The sequence below is a fragment of the Hyla sarda genome (genome assembly GCF_029499605.1).
Source record: "Hyla sarda isolate aHylSar1 chromosome 2 unlocalized genomic scaffold, aHylSar1.hap1 SUPER_2_unloc_2, whole genome shotgun sequence".
Classification (NCBI taxonomy): domain Eukaryota; kingdom Metazoa; phylum Chordata; class Amphibia; order Anura; family Hylidae; genus Hyla; species Hyla sarda.
This window is the reverse complement of record NW_026607607.1, coordinates 43,612-64,699: the sequence shown is the minus strand read 5'-3', so window position 1 is coordinate 64,699 and position 21,088 is coordinate 43,612. Positions and strand designations below refer to the sequence as shown.

General features: G+C 45.5%; 1 protein-coding gene across 1 annotated transcript; it reads right to left on the bottom strand.

Moving 5' to 3' along the window:
- Positions 1-18,747: 18,747 nt before the first annotated feature.
- Positions 18,748-20,163, bottom strand: LOC130298359 (uncharacterized). The gene is made up of 2 exons (XM_056551291.1): positions 19,561-20,163; positions 18,748-19,474 (listed from the first exon to the last, which is right to left on the bottom strand). The coding sequence occupies exons 1-2, from the start codon at positions 19,683-19,685 to the stop codon at positions 18,874-18,876; spliced, it is 726 nt and encodes a 241-aa protein (XP_056407266.1). The 5' UTR covers positions 19,686-20,163; the 3' UTR covers positions 18,748-18,873.
- Positions 20,164-21,088: the final 925 nt, after the last annotated feature.

The following is a 21,088-nucleotide window of genomic DNA, read 5'->3' as shown; positions in this document are numbered from 1 at the left end:
GCAAAAACATAGGACCTGGCGGCAGGTACCTCGGATTTCCTGGAGAGGTTATGTGTTGGGCGAATTTCCTGGAGAGGAAATGTGTTGGGCGACTTTCCTGGAGAGGAAATGTGTTGGGTGTGTTCGGGGGGCTGAGTTGGCCCCAGGTGTTGGCTATCCAGTATCTCTTGGGTGGGGGTCGGAGCCCAGTGTAGGGCTAACTGGTCTCCTCCGTGGCGGTAAGAAGACGGTGAAAGCGGGGTCAACCCGGGGTAGACCTCCACACAGGACAGTGTGGCAGCACCTCTCGGGTTGGCAAGAAGCCAATCGGTGTCTTTGTTACAGTTAAATTGTTATTTATATAAGTAATTTTATAAATAAAGCTTTGGCCGATCCCCACCCACGGAAAAGTTGAATTGTTGTTGTGTCAGTTATTATTTAATTAATTATTGTAGTAAGGGGGAGGGGTAGTTATAGCCTGCTCGGAGCTAATTGGGTCTCAACAGTCTGGAGGGGCAAGCTGTGCATAACTAGCTTGCCCCCTGACTGGTGAGCAGTTAAGGGGTTAAGAAATATACAGGCAATGTTTTTTAGCCCCCTCCCCCGCCTGTAAAAACCTGTTGCTAACTATAGTGGTATGTCCCATGGGTGGGGGGGAAGGAGTGCACCAATCAGGGGTCTAATAGTTTCCCGGGCTTTCAGGGGCCCTCCCCAGGGTATTTATAGCTGTGGTGCCTCCCTTCCCCCCTCAATCTGCCCAGGACCCGGAGTTTTGCCCTCCCTCCCTCCCTTTTTGTATCTCTGTTTATTGTAAGTCACAGCTTGGCGGTAAGAAGACGGTGAAAGCGGGGTCAACCCGGGGTAGACCTCCACACAGGACAGTGTGGCAGCACCTCTCGGGTTGGCAAGAAGCCAATCGGTGTCTTTGTTACAGTTAAATTGTTATTTATATAAGTAATTTTATAAATAAAGCTGTGGCCGATCCCCACCCACGGAAAAGTTGAATTGTTGTTGTGTCAGTTATTATTTAATTAATTATTGTAGTAAGGGGGAGGGGTAGTTATAGCCTGCTCGGAGCTAATTGGGTCTCAACAGTCTTGCAAACTTCAGCTCCTCTCTGAGGCCTCTTAGTTGTTTTCCGAGCTGTTCATACTGAGCCATCTTGGCCTGGATTTTGGACCCAAAGCTGGCCAGGGATTCTCTGGGCCCCTTTACCCCCCATTGCTGGGGTTCTGAGGAAACAGATGCAGACTTTCCACTCCGCTGCCTGGATGAGCTTCTGCTGGAAGCTTTGCAGCTCCCAGCTGAGGTCGGGGGAGGGGGCCCCACATGGCTGTGGACCCTGGTGGATCTCCTCACCCCATCCTGACTACTGGCTGTTGCATTTTCCTTTGCACACCCCGCCAGCCGAGAACGGGGGGGGGGTGCAAGATGAAGCCCCAGCTTCCCGGGGCTCCATAGCAGGAAAACCTACCCAGGTGTCTGCCACACACCTGGGGAGGGGTGGAAGAAAATCACTGCTTCTCTGGGAAACTCTGGAGCTCAGCAGAACACACCTTCTCTCCAGAGCTGTACTCACTATTCTGCTGGTGAGGTCACTGTGTACATACATTACATTACTTATCCTGTATTGATCCTGAGTTATATCCTGTATTATGCACCAGAGCTGTACTCACTATTCTGCTGGTGAGGTCACTGTGTACATACATTACATTACTGATCCTGTACTGATCCCGAGTGTGTGTGGGATGGGGGTGGGGGAGCGGGGGGCCCCAAAAAAAATTTGCTTGCCCAGGGTCCAATCAAAATTAAAGATAGCCCTGTCCATTATACATACACTGTACAGCAATCATACATCCATTATACATACACTGTGTCTGTGACTGTACAACAATCATACATCCAATCCATTATTAATGGATTGGAGGTATGCTTGCTGTACAGTCACAGTGTATGTATAATGGAGGTATGATTGCTGTACAGTGTATGTATAATGGAGGTATGCTTGCTGTACAGTGTATGTATAATGGAGGTATGCTTGCTGTACAGTGTATGTATAATGGAGGTATGCTTGCTGTATAGTGTATGTATAATGGATGTATGATTGCTGTACAGTCAGTGTATGTATAATGGAGGTATGCTTGCTGTTCAGTCACAGTGTATGTATAATGGATGTATGATTGCTGTACAGTCACAGTGTATGTATAATGGATGTATGATTGCTGTACAGTTTATGTATAATGGAGGTATGCTTGCTGTACAGTGTATGTATAATGGATGTATGATTGCTGTACAGTCACAGTGTATGTATAATGGAGGTATGCTTGCTGTACAGTGTATGTATAATGGAGGTATGCTTGCTGTACAGTGTATGTATAATGGAGGTATGATTGCTGTACAGTGTATGTATAATGGAGGTATGATTGCTGTACAGTGTATGTATAATGAAGGTATGATTGCTGTACAGTGTATGTATAATGGAGGTATGCTTGCTGTACAGTGTATGTATAATGGATGTATGATTGCTGTACAGTGACAGTGTATGTATAATGGATGTATGATTGCTGTACAGTCACAGTGTATGTATAATGGATGTATGATTGCTGTACAGTTTATGTATAATGGAGGTATGCTTGCTGTACAGTGTATGTATAATGGATGTATGATTGCTGTACAGTCACAGTGTATGTATAATGGAGGTATGCTTGCTGTACAGTGTATGTATAATGGAGGTATGCTTGCTGTACAGTGTATGTATAATGGAGGTATGATTGCTGTACAGTGTATGTATAATGGAGGTATGATTGCTGTACAGTGTATGTATAATGAAGGTATGATTGCTGTACAGTGTATGTATAATGGAGGTATGCTTGCTGTACAGTGTATGTATAATGGATGTATGATTGCTGTACAGTGTATGTATAATGGATGTATGATTGCTGTACAGTCACAGGGTATGTATAATGGAGGTATGCTTGCTGTACAGTGTATGTATAATGGATGTATGATTGCTGTACAGTCACAGTGTATGTATAATGGAGGTATGATTGCTGTACAGTGTATGTATAATGGAGGTATGCTTGCTGTACAGTGTATGTATAATGGATGTTTGATTGCTATACAGTCACAGTGTATGTATAATGGATGTATGATTGCTGTACAGTCAGTGTATGTATAATGGATGTATGATTGCTGTACAGTGTATGTATAATGGATGTATGATTGCTGTACAGTCACAGTGTATGTATAATGGATGTATGATTGCTGTACAGTGTATGTATAATGGATGTATGATTGCTGTACAGTGTATGTATAATGAATGTATGTGTACAGACACAGTGTATGTATAATGGATGTATGATTGCTGTACAGACACAGTGTATGTATAATGGATGTATGATTGCTGTACAGTGTATGTATAATGAATGTATGATTGCTGTACAGTGTATGTATAATGGATGTATGATTGCTGTACAGTCACTGTGTATGTATAATGAATGTATGCTTGCTGTACAGTGTATGTATAATGGATGTATGATTGCTGTACAGTGTATGTATAATGGATGTATGATTGCTGTACAGTGTATGTATAATGGATGTATGATTGCTGTACAGTGTATGTATAATGGATGTATGATTGCTGTACAGTGTATGTATAATGGAGGTATGCTTGCTGTACAGTGTATGTATAATGGAGGTATGATTGTTGTACAGTGTATGTATAATGGATGTATGATTGCTGTACAGTGTATGTATAATGGATGTATGATTGCTGTACAGTGTATGTATAATGGATGTATGATTGCTGTACAGTGTATGTATAATGGATGTATGATTGCTGTACAGTGTATGTATAATGAATGTATGATTGCTGTACAGTGTATGTATAATGGATGTATTATTGCTGTACAGTGTATGTATAATGAATGTATGATTGCTGTACAGTGTATGTATAATGGAGGTATGCTTGCTGTACAGTGTATGTATAATGGATGTATGATTGCTGTACAGTGTATGTATAATGGATGTATGATTGCTGTACAGTGTATGTATAATGGATGTATGATTGCTGTACAGTGTATGTATAATGAATGTATGATTGCTGTACAGTGTATGTATAATGGAGGTATGCTTGCTGTACAGTGTATGTATAATGGATGTATGATTGCTGTACAGTGTATGTATAATGGAGGTATGCTTGCTGTACAGTGTATGTATAATGGATGTATGATTGCTGTACAGTGTATGTATAATGGATGTATGATTGCTGTACAGTGTATGTATAATGGAGGTATGATTGCTGTACAGTGTATGTATAATGAATGTATGATTGCTGTACAGTGTATGAATAAAGGAGGTATGATTGCTGTACAGTGTATGTATAATGGAGGTATGATTGCTGTACAGTGTATGTATAATGAATGTATGATTGCTGTACAGTGTATGTATAATGGAGGCATGATTGCTGTACAGTGTATGTATAATGGATGTATGATTGCTGTACAGTGTATGTATAATGAATGTATGATTGCTGTACAGTGTATGTATAATGGATGTATGATTGCTGTACAGTGCATGTATAATGAATGTATGATTGCTGTACAGTGTATGTATAATGGAGGTATGCTTGCTGTACAGTGTATGTATAATGGATGTATGATTGCTGTACAGTGTATGTATAATGGATGTATGATTGCTGTACAGTGTATGTATAATGGATGTATGATTGCTGTACAGTGTATGTATAATGAATGTATGATTGCTTTACAGTGTATGTATAATGGAGGTATGCTTGCTGTACAGTGTATGTATAATGGATGTATGATTGCTGTACAGTGTATGTATAATGGATGTATGATTGCTGTACAGTGTATGTATAATGGATGTATGATTGCTGTACAGTGTATGTATAATGAATGTATGATTGCTGTACAGTGTATGTATAATGGAGGTATGATTGCTGTACAGTGTATGTATAATGAATATATGATTGCTGTACAGTGTATGTATAATGGATGTATGATTGCTGTACAGTGTATGTATAATGGAGGTATGCTTGCTGTACAGTGTATGTATAATGGATGTATGATTGCTGTACAGTGTATGTATAATGGAGGTATGCTTGCTGTACAGTGTATGTATAATGGATGTATGATTTCTGTACAGTGTATGTATAATGGAGGTATGATTGCTGTACAGTGTATGTATACTGGAGGTATGCTTGCTGTACAGTGTATGTATAATGGATGTATGATTGCTGTACAGTGTATGTATACTGAATGTATGATTGCTGTACAGTGTATGTATAATGGAGGTATGCTTGCTGTACAGTGTATTTATAATGGATGTATGATTGCTGTTCAGTGTATGTATAATGAATGTATGATTGCTGTACAGTGTATGTATAATGGATGTATGATTGCTGTACAGTGTATGTATAATGGATGTATGATTGCTGTACAGTGTATGTATTATGTAGGTATGATTGCTGTACAGTGTATGTATAATGAATGTATGATTTCTGTACAGTGTATGTATAATGGAGGTATGATTGCTGTACAGTGTATGTATAATGGAGGTATGATTGCTGTACAGTGTATGTATAATGAATATATGATTGCTGTACAGTGTATGTATAATGGAGGTATGATTGCTGTACTGGGAGCAAACGGAGCGGGGGAACCCCTGGCGTAGTGGCGTCTTGACGGGGGTTTTAGTGGCCCTCCCAGATGTTAGTAAGGGTTAATGGGGTTAGAGGTATATTTCAAGAGAATGGGGGTTAAAGGGTTAAATGGCTGCTGCTCCTTTAAGGGACAGTAGCAGGTGGCTCGAGAGTGGGGTGAAAGAGAGGTCATCTGGAGGGGAGGGGGAGGAGTGTATATAGGGGGGTGCCCCAGGGGGGGAGGGTACTCACCAGTCGGCGTGTAGAAGCGAGAAGAAGGTGCCATGTCGTCCCTGGATGATCTTTTCACCCACCTCCGGGCTGCTGCAGCGTCTCATGGGAATGCTTGGGTGCAGGAACAGTTGCGGGGGGTCCTGGGGATCGGGAGTGGGGTGCAGGCTGGCCCCCTCCCTGGCTTGCGGCGCGGGTCCCGTAGATCCAGGGCTCCAGAGCGTCTGAGTCCTGAGCCCACTCCCCGTAGCAGGCGGCGGTGCCTGAGCCCTGTGCGGTCTTCCCGGGAGATGGCAGGTACAGTGTGTGGGGGCACTTCCAGTGCGGCTTCCCGGGGGACAGTGTCAGGGCGTAGGGCAGAGGATGCAGGAGGGGGGGCAGCTGCTGGTCCCTCCGCTCCTTCCCCACTGTGCGGCCCGGGTGGTGGTGCGGCCGTCCCTGAGGTGGGGGTGTCAGGCCGGAGATCGTTGAGGAAGGGCACCAGGAGTGAACGGGGGACGGCCGGAGCTGCCGGTCCCCCTGTGATGGCGGCTGCGGTCTCTTCATCTGCCCGACGTGAGGCCCGGCAGAGTGGAGGAGGGGAGGCAGGGCCGGCCCTGTCCAGTGCAGGGTCGGGCTCTAGGCAGCGTTCTGGGGCCAGGTCTGCAGAGGAGAGGAGGCCCGGAGGCAGCAGGGACACGGCTGGCTCACCTTCTCTGAGTGCAGCCCAGCAGCGTACAGCACAGCAGCAGAGCTCCGGGAGTGCAGGGGAGGCCAGAGCTCGGAGATCTTCTGTCAGCGTCTCTCTGCCTGTGAGGGAAGATGGGCTGGCTGGAGGTCGGCAGGATCCAGAGTGCTACAGTGAGAGGGCGCCACCTGGTGGTAGGAGTCGGCATGGCAGGTCTGGAACTGCAGTTGGGGAATATTCTCCTTCTGATTCTTCCCTTTCTGATTGTGCTGCAGATGCTGAAGAGGAGCTGGCGAATCCGGAAAGGAGGGCGGCCGGTGAGGCGGTCATTCGTCGGCGGGAGCCTGGAGCGGATTTGGCGGGACCTTCAACAGCGCTGGATGACAGGAGTGCGGCCGGCGGTTCCAGGGAGCGGACGCCCAGGCCTGCGGCTGCCGGGGCATCGGCTTCGGGTCAGCCTGGTGAGTCCTCTGGGGATTTGGGGTTGGGGCCTGTTCCTTTGAATGTGACGGGGGATGGGGGGTTGCGGGTTTTGCTTTCACAGTTAATGAGTGTTTTGTCTGGGCGTCCTGGGGGTACGGCTGTGGGGGCGTCCCCAGTTCCTGTGTGGGTTGCTCCGGCGGCGGGAGTACAGGTTGAGGCGCCGGCGGGGGGCGGGTCGGTGGTGGCATCGGCCGTGGGTGGAGGTGCTGCGGGAGCTGCAGCGGTCGCTAAGGCAGCGGCGGAGGATGTCCGTATGGCGGACTCCGCGAAAGGGGAAGTGTATGTCTGTTTTGAGGGGCCCCTGGGGGCTCACTTGAAACCGGAAGTGAAGGAGAAGATCTGGAAGGACGAATATGTCGAGATCTTCTCCTTGCTTCCGTTGGAAAAATTTAATTTAGATAGGAAGAAGCCGGAGGAGAGTAAGAAGGAGGAGGAGGAGAAACGGCGGTATCGGCTGATACCTCGCACGTTTACTAATTGGATGCAGGCCTTTTCTATCCTGGCGAGTGTTATTGGGGAGAAGGCACCAGAACATTGTTCGGCGCTTTTTTGTTATTTTGATTCTATTGGTGAGGCATACCGGGTGTATGGGGGAGTGGCGTGGCTGCGTTATGACGAGCATTTTCGTCAGCGCAAGGCGGTCCGGGCTTCCTTGAGGTGGGATCATAAAGACGTAAGTTTATGGATGCGACTTATGGCCGCTCCTCGTGGGGGGTCTCAGCCCTTTCAGGGGGCGGCCGGCGGTTTCTCAGCGGCCGGACAGTCGGCCGGTTCGCGTCGGGGCTGCTGTTGGCAGTATAATGAAGGGCATTGCCGCTTCCTCTCAGATTGTAAATTTAAGCATGAATGTTCGGGGTGTGGGGGGGGCTCACAGTTTCTCCCGATGTTTTAAGCGTGGGAAAGGAAAGGGAGCTGAGGCTTCAGCGTCCCGGGGCGACTCCAGTGAGGGTGAACGTGATGCGGCCGTTTTTAAGACAGTACCCAAATAGGTCGGCGGCGGTTTTGTTGGAGAAGGGTTTTAGTTTGGGTTTTGTGATTCCCAGTTCGGCAGTTGCGCAGGGGGTTGGGGGGCGCAATTTGGTTTCGGCTTATGGTCATCCTCAGGTGGTCACGGCTAAGCTGCAAAGTGAGGTGGCGTTGGGCAGGATGGCGGGTCCTTTTCCGGACCCGCAATTGGCGGATTTGGTGGTTTCACCGCTAGGCCTGGTTCCTAAAAAGGAGCCGGGCAAGTTCAGATTGATACATCATTTGTCTTACCCAGCTGGGGCTTCGGTTAATGATGGGATTGAGGAGGGTGTGTGTGCGGTGACATATACCTCTTTTGATGCAGCGGTGCGGTGGGTTCGGAAGTTTGGACAAGGGGCATTATTGGCCAAGACGGATGTGGAATCGGCGTTCCGTTTGTTGCCGGTCCATCCGGGTAGTTTTCATTTATTAGGAATTTGTTGGGAGGGTCAGTATTATGTTGATTGTTGTTTACCAATGGGCTGTTCGATTTCATGTGCGTATTTTGAGGCTTTTAGTTGTTTTTTGGAATGGGTGGTGTGCCAGGAGGCCGGCTGGTCCTCTGTGCTGCATTACCTTGACGACTTTCTTTTTTTGGGGCCCAGGGGCTCTCGGATTTGTTCGGTGTTGTTGCATACTATGGAGGCGGTAGCGCAGCGTTTTGGGGTCCCGTTAGCTCCTGATAAGACGGAGGGACCGTCCACGGTGGTGAAGTTTTTGGGTATAGTGATTGATTCGGATCGTATGGAGTGTCGCTTGCCGGAGGATAAGTTGGCGGATTTGAGGCAGTGTGTGCAGCAGTGTCGGCGTTGTAAGAGGGCACCTTTGAAGGAGGTCCAGTCGTTGTTGGGGAAATTGAATTTTGCCTGTAGGATTTTACCTATGGGTAGGGTTTTTTGTAGACGTTTGTCCTTGGCCACGGCGGGGGTGACGGTTCCGCATCACTATGTTAGGTTGTCTGGGGAGGTGCGTACAGACTTGGAAGTGTGGGATTCCTTTTTGTCGGTTTACAACGGCAGGTCCATGTGGATGGCGGAGGTGGTTGATGATGCTGAGTTGGAATTGTTTACCGATGCAGCGGGTTCGGTAGGTTATGGGGCATTTTTTCAGGGGGAGTGGAGTGCGGCGGGGTGGCCGGATTCTTGGCGTGCGGCGGGTTTGGTGGCTAATCTAGTTGTGTTGGAGCTGTTTCCTATTGTGGTGGCAACGGAAATTTGGGGGGATCGGCTGAGGGATAGGAGGGTCCGTTTTCGTTGTGACAATATGGGGGTGGTCCATGCGATTAATAATCAGACTTCTAGTTCTCCGCCGGTTTTGCGCTTGCTTCGTCATTTGGTTCTGCGGGGATTGTTGTTGAATGCGCAGTTTGTTGCTGTACATGTTCCAGGTGTTGTCAACTCTGTCGCTGATTCTCTTTCTCGTTCACAGTGGGACAGGTTTCGCGTGCTGGCACCGGAGGCGGAGCGGTGCGGGATCCCTTGCCCCGATTGGCTGTGGAGCGTGGTTTGGGAGCGGCGGCGCAGTTGATTCAGAGGTCACTGAGTGCTCGCACTTGGTCTGCGTATTCGAAGGTTTGGGGTGAATGGGAGGTGTTACTGGAGAGGGTGGGTGTGTGTGCTGGTACTGAGGACTGGGTGACTGTGGTGCTGTATTTTGTGGGGATGCAGTTTGAGTCGGGGGTGTCTGTTTCACACCGCCGCCACGCCGTATGTCAGCTCTGGCGTTTTGGTTTTTGGTGCGGGGCCTGGGGGATGCCACTAAGCATTTTTTAGTGCGTCGCGCCCTTATGGGATACCGTAGGGGGGGTACGCAGCCGGATAGGCGTCGCCCGGTTTCTTTTGATTTGTTGGGTTTCCTGGTGGAACGGGTGGAGTGTGAATGCACGGATGCTTACGAGGTGCTGTTGTTTCGGGTGGCGTTTGTGTTGGCCTTTTTTGGGGCCTTTCGAATTTCGGAACTGGTGGCTCAGAGTAGATCGGTGGTTGGGGGTTTGTTGTATGGGGATGTGATTTTGCAGGCGGAGGGGGTGAGTTGTTTTTTACGCAGGTCCAAAACTGATCTGAGAGGTCGGGGTTGTTGGGTGGTTCTAGGTGATTTGCCAGGGTCCTTAGTGTGCCCGGTGCGATGCGTGCGGGCGTTTCTGTCAGTGAGGCCGGATGGTATGGGATCTTTTTTAGTGCATAGGGATGGGTCATCTCTCTCGCGCTTTCAATTTGTGTCTGTTTTCCGTAGATGTTTGAAGGCACGGGGGCTAGATCCTGGGGATTACAGTTCTCATTCATTTAGAATAGGGGCCGCCACTGAGGCGGCCCGGTGGGGGATGGGTGAGGAAGTGATTCGGCGGATTGGGCGATGGGAGTCTGCTCGTTTTCGTCTGTATGTTCGTCCCCATCTGTTATGATTATGTTACGTGGGTTATTTTGCTTGCTATGTTTTCTTGTTTGTGTTTTTCAGGTCGTGATCCGTGCTTGGTGTGGATTTTGCGGTGAGACGGGACGGGAGGCAGCTGGGTTTTTCGAGGGACCTGGCGGTGTTGCGGTGGATTGGAATTGGTGGCATGCTGTGGTGCGGGGTGCTCCCTGAGGTACAGTTCAACGCTTCTTTGGACCGCCACCCGGACATCTTGGTGGTGCATGCTGGGGGCAATGATTTGGGCCTTCGATCGTCACGGGAGTTAATTAGAGACATTAAGCTTGACATTCTGAGGCTAAAATCTACCTTTCCAGGTTTGTTGTTCGTTTGGTCTGACATGGTGGCTCGGCGGGTGTGGCGGCACGCCAGGTCGGTGGATCGCTTGAATAAGGCTCGGGTCAAGCTCAACAAAGAGGTGGGTCGTTTTGTTCGTAGGAATGGGGGGATAGTGGTGAGGCACACTGATCTGGAGGGGGAGCCTTGGGAATTCTTGGATCCTGATGGTATTCATTTAAATGACATTGGAATGGATTTGTGGGCGTTGGCCTTGCAAGGGGGTATTGAGCTGGCGTTGCGTGTGTGGCGGGATGAAGGTCAGTGAGGTGTCACTGTCTTTCATCTGTGGCATGTGAAAGGGTCCCGGGGGAGTTAGTAGTTTGAAAGATAAATGTTTGAGATGGTTCAATTGGGCCTCCTGGTGGTGGTTCTGGGCCTCAGGAGTTCGAGGGATTGTGCGGAAGGTTACCGGGGTGCCTCTGGTCCAGGGGCTCGCGGCCAGGGGTAAGAAGCGTGTTGCACAAATCCGGTTGGGGGAGGGGAGTGCCCTCCAGTTTGGTTATGTTTATATGTAAATATTCAAATGTTATTTATTGGTTTGTTAAATAAATGGGCCACATGGCCCAATTTTCCCACAGCAGGTGTCAGTGTCTTTTCTATTGGGAGAAGGGGTTGTTACGTGGTTAAGAGTGGGTTAGAGAGGAAGGGATGTATCTAAAATCCCATCCAGTCATGGGAGCAAACGGAGCGGGGGAACCCCTGGCGTAGTGGCGTCTTGACGGGGGTTTTAGTGGCCCTCCCAGATGTTAGTAAGGGTTAATGGGGTTAGAGGTATATTTCAAGAGAATGGGGGTTAAAGGGTTAAATGGCTGCTGCTCCTTTAAGGGACAGTAGCAGGTGGCTCGAGAGTGGGGTGAAAGAGAGGTCATCTGGAGGGGAGGGGGAGGAGTGTATAAAGGGGGGTGCCCCAGGGGGGGAGGGTACTCACCAGTCGGCGTGTAGAAGCGAGAAGAAGGTCCCGCCCGCCCGCCCTTTTTTTAAACGCTTGGTGGGTGGGATTCTGATAAGGGGGAGGCATGTGAAAGGGTCCCGGGGGAGTTAGTAGTTTGAAAGATAAATGTTTGAGATGGTTCAATTGGGCCTCCTGGTGGTGGTTCTGGGCCTCAGGAGTTCAAGGGATTGTGCGGAAGGTTACCGGGGTGCCCCTGGGCCAGGGGCTCGCGGCCAGGGGCTTGCGGCCAGGGGTAAGAAGCGTGTTGCACAAATCCGGTTGGGGGAGGGGAGTGCCCTCCAGTTTGGTTATGTTTATATGTAAATATTCAAATGTTATTTATTGGTTTGTTAAATAAATGGGCCACACGGCCCAATTTTCCCACAGCAGGTGTCAGTGTCTTTTCTATTGGGAGAAGGGGTTGTTACGTGGTTAAGAGTGGGTTAGAGAGGAAGGGATGTATCTAAAATCCCATCCAGTCAAGTGTATGTATAATGGATATATGATTGCTGTACAGTCACAGTGTATGTATAATGAATGTATGCTTGCTGTACAGTGTATGTATAATGGATGTATGATTGCTGTACAGTGTATGTATAATGAATGTATGATTGCTGTACAGTGTATGTATAATGGAGGTATGCTTGCTGTACAGTGTATGTATAATGGATGTATGATTGCTGTACAGTGTATGTATAATGAATGTATGATTGCTGTACAGTGTATGTATAATGGATGTATGATTGCTGTACAGTGTATGTATAATGAATGTATGATTGCTGTACAGTGTATGTATACTGAATGTATGATTGCTGTACAGTGTATGTATAATGGAGGTATGCTTGCTGTACAGTGTATGTATAATGGATGTATGATTGCTGTACAGTGTATGTATAATGAATGTATGATTGCTGTACAGTGTATGTATAATGGAGGTATGATTGCTGTACAGTGTATGTATAATGAATGTATGATTGCTGTACAGTGTATGTATAATGGAGGTATGATTGCTGTACAGTGTATGTATAATGGATGTATGATTGCTGTACAGTGTATGTATAATGGATGTATGATTGCTGTACAGTGTATGTATAATGGAGGTATGATTGCTGTACAGTGTATGTATAATGAATGTATGATTGCTGTACAGTGTATGAATAAAGGAGGTATGATTGCTGTACAGTGTATGTATAATGGAGGTATGATTGCTGTACAGTGTATGTATAATGAATGTATGATTGCTGTACAGTGTATGTATAATGGAGGTATGATTGCTGTACAGTGTATGTATAATGGATGTATGATTGCTGTACAGTGTATGTATAATGAATGTATGATTGCTGTACAGTGTATGTATAATGGAGGTATGATTGCTGTACAGTGTATGTATAATGAATGTATGATTGCTGTACAGTGTATGTATAATGGAGATATGCTTGCTGTACAGTGTATGTATAATGGATGTATGATTGCTGTACAGTGTATGTATACTGAATGTATGCTTGCTGTACAGTGTATGTATAATGGATGTATAATTGCTGTACAGTGTATGTATAATGGATGTATGATTGCTGTACAGTGTATGTATACTGAATGTATGATTGCTGTACAGTGTATGTATAATGGAGGCATGATTGCTGTACAGTGTATGTATACTGAATGTATGATTGCTGTACAGTGTATGTATAATGGATGTATGATTGCTGTACAGTGTATGTATAATGGATGTATGATTGCTGTACAGTGTATGTATAATGGAGGTATGATTGCTGTACAGTGTATGTATACTGAATGTATGATTGCTGTACAGTGTATGTATAATGGAGGTATGATTGCTGTACAGTGTATGTATAATGGAGGTATGATTGCTGTACAGTGTATGTATAATGGAGGTATGATTGCTGTACAGTGTATGTATAATGGATGTATGATTGCTGTACAGTGTATGTATAATGGAGGTATGATTGCTGTACAGTGTATGTATAATGGATGTATGATTGCTGTACAGTGTATGTATAATGGATGTATGATTGCTGTACAGTGTATGTATAATGGAGGTATGATTGCTGTACAGTGTATGTATAATGGAGGTATGATTGCTGTACAGTGTATGTATAATGGAGGTATGCTTGCTGTACAGTGTATGTATAATGGAGGTATGATTGCTGTACAGTGTATGTATAATGGATGTATGATTGCTGTACAGTGTATGTATAATGGAGGTATGCTTGCTGTACAGTGTATGTATAATGGATGTATAATTGCTGTACAGTGTATGTATAATGGATGTATGATTGCTGTACAGTGTATGTATAATGGAGGTATGATTGCTGTACAGTGTATGTATAATGGAGCCTCCAATCTAAAAAAAAAGCTTCCAATCCCCAAAAAAGTTTTAATAAAGTTTTTCATTTTGTTTGTATTGATATTTATATGAGTGTAGGTCTGTTTATGTATGTGTGCATGCAAGCAAGAGGGGCTGAAACGTCGCACTGTTTGACATGTGGAATAAATAGTTATTTTTTGGATATTTGGAGTGCCGCACCATTTTTGAAGTTATCAATTGGCTGTGATCGAGCCTGAGGAGCTGGCACCCACCTACTGTGGTAAAGTAGTGCTGCATTTTTTTCGACATTTATATATATATATATATATATATATATATATGTATATAAACACACACGCGTGTGCGGTGTGAGTTTGTGCTTTAGGGTGCACACTCCTCTACACCCCTCTGTCACTCATGTACACTCCTCTACACCCCTCTGTCACCCATGTACACTCCTCTACACCCCTCTGTCACCCATGTACACTCCTCTACACCCCTCTGTCACCCATGTACACTCCTCTATACCCCTCTGTCACCCATGTACACTCTTCTACACCCCTCTTTCACTCATGTACACTCCTCTACACCCCTCTGTCACCCATGTACACTCCTCTACACCCCTCTGTCACCCATGTACACTCCTCTACACCCCTCTGTCACCCATGTACACTCCTCTCTACCCCTCTGTCACCCATGTACACTCCTCTACACCCATCTATCACCCATGTACACTCCTCTACACCCATCTATCACCCATGTTCACTCCTCTACACCCCTCTGTCACCCATATGCACTCCTCTCTACCCCTCTGTCACCCATGTACACTCCTCTACACCCAACTATCACCCATGTACACTCCTCTACACCCCTCTGTCACCCATGTACACTCCTCTACACCCATCTATCACCCATGTACACTCCTCAACACCCCTCTGTCACTCATATACACTCCTCTCTACCCCTCTGTCACCCATGTACACTCCTCTACACCCCTGTCACCCATGTACGCTCCTATACACCCCTTTGTACATTCCTCTACACCCCTTTCACCCATGTATGCTCCTCTACACCCCTGTCACCCATGTACACTCCTCTACACCCCTGTCACCCATGTACACTCTTCTGCACCCCTCTGTCACCCATGTACACTCCTCTATACCCCTCTGTCACTCATGTACACTCCTCTACACCCCTCTGTCACCCATGTACACCCATCTGTCACCCATGTACACTCCTCTACACCCCTCTTTCACCCATGTACACTCCTCTACACCCTTCTGTCACCCATGTACACCCATCTGTCACCCATGTACACTCCTCTACACCCATCTGTCACCCATGTACACCCATCTGTCACCCATGTACACTCCTCTACACCCCTCTGTCACCCATGTGCACCCATCTGTCACCCATGTACACTCCTCTATACCCCTCTGTCACTCATGTACACTCCTCTATACCCCTCTGTCACCCATGTACACTCCTCTACACCCCTCTGTCACCCATGTACACCCATCTGTCACCCATGTACACTCCTCTACACCCCTCTGTCACCCATGTACACCCATCTGTCACCCATGTACACTCCTCTACACCCCTCTGTCACCCATGTACACCCATCTGTCACTCATGTACACTCCTCTAAACCCCTCTGTACTCTCCTCTACACCCCTGTCACCCATGTATGCTCCTCTACACCCCTGTCACCCATGTATGCTCCTCTACACCCCTGTCACCCATGTATGCTCCTCTACACTCCTTTCACCCATGTATGCTCCTCTACACTCCTGTCACCCATGTATGCTCCTCTACACCCCTGTCACCCATGTATGCTCCTCTACACCCCTGTCACCCATGTATGCTCCTCTACACCCCTGTCACCCATGTATGCTCCTCTACACACCTGTCACCCATGTACGCTCCTCTACACCACTGTCACCCATGTACGCTTCTCTACACCCCTCTCTACACCCCTCTGTACACTCCTCTACACCCCTCTAAACCCCTCTGTCACCCATGTCCACCCCTCTACACCCCTCTGTCACCCATGTCCACCGCTCTACACCCCTCTGTCACCCATGTCCACCCATCTGTCACCCATGTCCACTCTTCTACACCCCTCTGTCACCCATGTAAAAAAAAGAAAGAAAAAAAAGTTTGGCGCCTAATAGGTTTGTTTTGCAGGTTTAACGGTGAAGAATTGTGGGTGGAAGAAATCGTGATGATGGCCCAGACCAGATGGAGAAGAGAAGGCAACGATGCAAATTAGAGAAGACGTCATTGGTGAGTTGCTGTATAAAGCAGCACTTTAAACTACATACTCACTGATAAATAGATATAGTGCATTGCGTTTTTTACCGTTTTATCCTTTTTTTTTTCCTTGCTCGTCAACCTCGGTAGCGGTGCCCCGTGGAAATTTTTTTCCCAAGGTGTGCCCCGACCCGAAAAAGGTTGGGAAACACTGGTATATAGCATACATTCATAGATATATGGGATACAATACAGGAATATGGGTGCACTACTGTGGTAGATGTAAACAATACATTGGCTATCCCTCAACACTGATGTTAAAATTGAGACATTCGCCAGTGTATCCTTATATGAAGGACACACCAGAGCCCGCACACCAACGCCAAGGTTTCTCAAATTGGTGCGAGACCTAACGCTAATCCTACCTGTGCTTGATAAGCAAAACAGGGGCCAGTGGGCAATTATGGCAGCATTCGGTTGACTCACAACTTCCTCCCAGATACCCTCCAGCGTGACTGAGCACACATGCAATGGGAGGAGGGAGGCAAGCTGCAAGCCCCACCTGAGTTGGCTAATATGGGTGCCTGGCCTCACAGGTGCTACCTTAATGCTGCCTTGTAGATATTCAAGGAGCATTAATGTTGGAGTTTACACACCTCCAAATATAAAATTTAAACAAACAACAAAAAACGTGGTCTCAAATGGCTGGAGGTGCTCAACCCCAAATGCGGTTGTGCATTTTTACTGGGGGAGCAGATCCTGCCCTTGTAGTCCGTTGCTAGGGGCGATCCCCAGCATAAAAATGCATACAATGGAGGATGCCTGCAGCGGACTACAAGTGCCACAAGTGTGGTCAGTATATAGTATACATTCATATATATGGGGGTCAGTATATAGTATACATTCATATATATGGGGGTCAGTATATAGTATACATTCATATATATGGGGGTCAGTATATAGTATACATTCATATATATAGGGGTCAGTATGTAGTATACATTCATATATATGGGGGTCAGTATATAGTATACATTCATATATATGGGGTCAGTATATAGTATACATTCATATATATGGGGGTCAGTATATAGTATACATTCATATATATGGGGGTCAGTATATAGTATGCATTCATATATATGGGGGTCAGTATATAGTATACATTCATGTGTGGTCAGTATATAGTATACATTCATATATATGGGGGTCAGTATATAGTATACATTCATGTGTGGTCAGTATATAGTATACGTTAATATATATGGGGGTCAGTATATAGTATACATTCATATATATAGGGGTCAGTATGTAGTATACATTCATATATATGGGGGTCAGTATATAGTATACATTCATATATATGGGGGTCAGTATATAGTATACATTCATGTGTGGTCAGTATATAGTATACGTTAATATATATGGGGGTCAGTATATAGTATACATTCATATATATGGGGGTCAGTATATAGTATACATTCATATATATGGGGGTCAGTATATAGTATACATTCATATATATGGGGGTCAGTTTATAGTATAAATTCATTTGTGGGGACAAGTATATAGTACATTTTTATGTTGGGTCATTATTAGTGTTGAGCGGCATAGGCCATATTCGAATTCGCGATATATTTTCGCATAAACAAAAATTTGCATGGGCGAAAGTTACCATATGTGAAAAATTTGCATAAACGAAAATTTGCATATGCAAATTTTCCCATATGCGAAAATTTGTACGCCAGTCTCACACAGCAGTATTAGAGCCTTCTTTACACTACACAAGCTGGAAGCAGAGAGGGATGATCACTGTGATGTGTACTGTGGGGGAAAAAACAATATTCATAATTTCGAATATATAGTGCTATATTGGTGAATATTCGCGAATTCGCGCATTGCGAATATTTGCGAGCAACACTAGTGTTGACCACCAGACGAAGGGGCAGCCGGCACGCCCCATCAAAAAAAGCGCTATGGCAGAGCCAGAGATATCCAAAGGCAGCGCTGCATCAGTCCCCCCAAAAAATGTGAGTTCCTGGATTTAAATATCTATATTGAGGATGGCTGTTCGCATACTGCCAACTATTTTAAGGAGGTGGATGCAAACAGATACCTCGACTTTAACAGTTGCCATCTTAAATAATGGAAGAAGAACATTCCATTCGGTCAAATGAAAAGAAACCGAAGGAATTGTTCTTCCACACAAAAATACCTACAACAACTAGAGAACCTGGAGGATGGTTTTAAACAAAAAGGGTATCCCAAACCCCTTATACAAGGAGCACGCCAGAGAGTGGACGAATTAGAACAAAGTGCTTGCTTGAAAAATAATAAACAGGGTAATGCAGAGGGGGGTTATAATGATGAATTTGATTCTGTTTTTCTAACTAGGTATTACACTTCACACACCAATATTTTTTTTACATTTTTTTTATTTTTTTTTGTATAGGTAATATCACCAGCTCATATTATTGTGTCATGATTACTGGCACCATATGTAGTCCCCCAGTTATTCTTCTTTAGATGTTTTCCGTGTCCTGTGCAGTATCTCTCCCAGAAGTCCACTTGATGGCCCCCGTGGTGGTCTACACCCCGAAGTCATCAATTTTTACTCTAAGAGAGAGTGTGCAGCTGTTTCTGGAGACGGTCAACAATAACCTCTGCATGGTGGAATAATAGGTCACGATGTTTATCAGGATCAGTAGAAGCATCACCCACTCGATGATTATGATGGGGATTTCACGGATCTCGTCCCAGTCTTCATCATTATGGAATAATTCCTTTAATGTTTCATATCCAAAATAGAAAACTACACAGACAAAAGTCAGGCCACAGCAGGTGCATCTACTATGGTGGATGACTTTTTTTGCTCCTGGTAATTTATACATCTGGATGGACTGCCCAAGGTAGTATAAGGCTTCACATGTAATGGAAATTATCGTGCTGACAAAGTGTATCCTGGGATATTCTTCGGGGGACAATACATGCATAACAGCTGTGGAAAAACAGGAGGCCCACACAATGGCCAGCAGGATCCTCTGGATCAGGACCTGATGACCCCTGAACTCTTCAGTATGCATAACCATATACTTATAAATAAGAAAGGTTAGTACCAAAGTGCCAATGGACGTCCCTATGAATCCAATTCTGAATAATATGCTTTCGGGAAAGACATTTCCCACGTCACTGTGAAGGAAAAGAAACCAATGTTATTATGGATATTTCCTCACTCCCAACCCATGAAATAAGAATCATTTGCTTGTTTATCTTACCTGATGCTCATCAGTGGCGAGGCTGCATGGCCGAGGACGACCGTCATGATGTAGCTGGTGGCAAGCCAGGCCGCACACCAAAACGCCAACAGGAGGGGGACGAACCCCAGTCCTTTTAGCTCCATTTCAGACAAGTAGAAAAAGAAGACGCTAATCTCACTATTCTCACTAATCGCACTGGAACAGACTGAAGGCTCGGGCGGCTGTCAGTGGGATGTCAGGCCTCCAGCTGTCTATGACATCACATGTGACATGTCAGAATGACTGCTTGTTTCTTTGAGCTGCCATGATTTAGTATCTGCTATAGACAGAACCTGATGTTTTTACTATGGACCTTACAGACCTCAGAACCCAAGTAATTAGTGCAGGGGCTCCATTTTGATCATCTCATATTTCACATTATTTGAGTTCCAGGGCTCAGATACATTTGCATCCTCTATAGCAGTGGTCTTCAAGCTGTGAACCCCCAACCGCTGCAGAACCACAACTCCCAGCATGCCCAGACAGCAACTTTGCATAAGGAAATAGTCTAATTAAACTTTTCTTATATATAGAATCCCTGAAATCTCCAATCTCTCCTTTTATTGCTTTATGATCTGTGTTACTTATTTGTAAAAAACAATGTTTCTGATTGTCTTCCCCCCACACACTTATGGGCTATCTCTTCAAACGACTTTATTTGACCTAAAGCGTATAATTGATTTACATAAATAAGCCCCTTTTCATCCAAAAGAGTGAATCTTTAATTTTAAGGAATTCTTTAAGTGCTTTATTCGACCATAATGAAGTAAAGTCAAATCTCCATGTGATTTTAAACATTTTTTAAGTTCCTCCCATACTTAATTATCTAGATATGCATGGGTGTAGTGAGTATCCCAGCTTCCAAAATCTCAAAAATATCCTTCATTTTTCAGAGGCTTTTTCAAAAATGAAAGAAGCGATCTGATTGGTTGCTATGGGCAACTCAGAAACTTTTCCTCTGGGCAGGTTTTGATAAATCTCCCTCTATGGGGGAGATTCATCAAGACCAGTGTAGAGGAAGAGTTGTGCAGTTGCCCATAGCAACCAATCAGATTGCTTCTTTCATTTTTCACAATGCCTTTGCAAAATGAAAGAAGCGATCTGATTGGTTGCTATGGGCAACTCAGCATATTTTCCTGGAAAAGTTTCTGAGTTGCCCATAGCAACCAATCAGATTACTTCCTTCATTTTTCAGAGACTTTTTCAAAAATGAAAGAAGCGATCTGATTGGTTGCTATGGGCAACTCAGCATATTTTCCTGGAAAAGTTTCTGAGTTGCCCATAGCAACCAATCAGATTACTTCCTTCATTTTTCAGAGACTTTTTCAAAAATGAAAGAAGCGATCTGATTGGTTGCTATGGGCAACTCAGCAGCTTTCCCCATAGACCACAATGGGCCTACTGGTTTCAATGGGCAAAAAATCAGAGTTAATGCACTAGACACAGTTCTCTATACCATTAACCCCTTCCCGACCTATGACATACCTGTACGTCATGGGTGGCAAGG

Bases quoted from the DNA above. Each gene is read 5' to 3' on its own strand.
- LOC130298359 (XM_056551291.1), bottom strand. From the start codon at position 19,685: ATGGAGCTAAAAGGACTGGGGTTCGTCCCCCTCCTGTTGGCGTTTTGG. The intron at 19,475-19,560 runs GTAAGATAAACA...TTTCCTTCACAG, and splicing joins TCGCCACTGATGAGCATCAG to TGACGTGGGAAATGTCTTTC.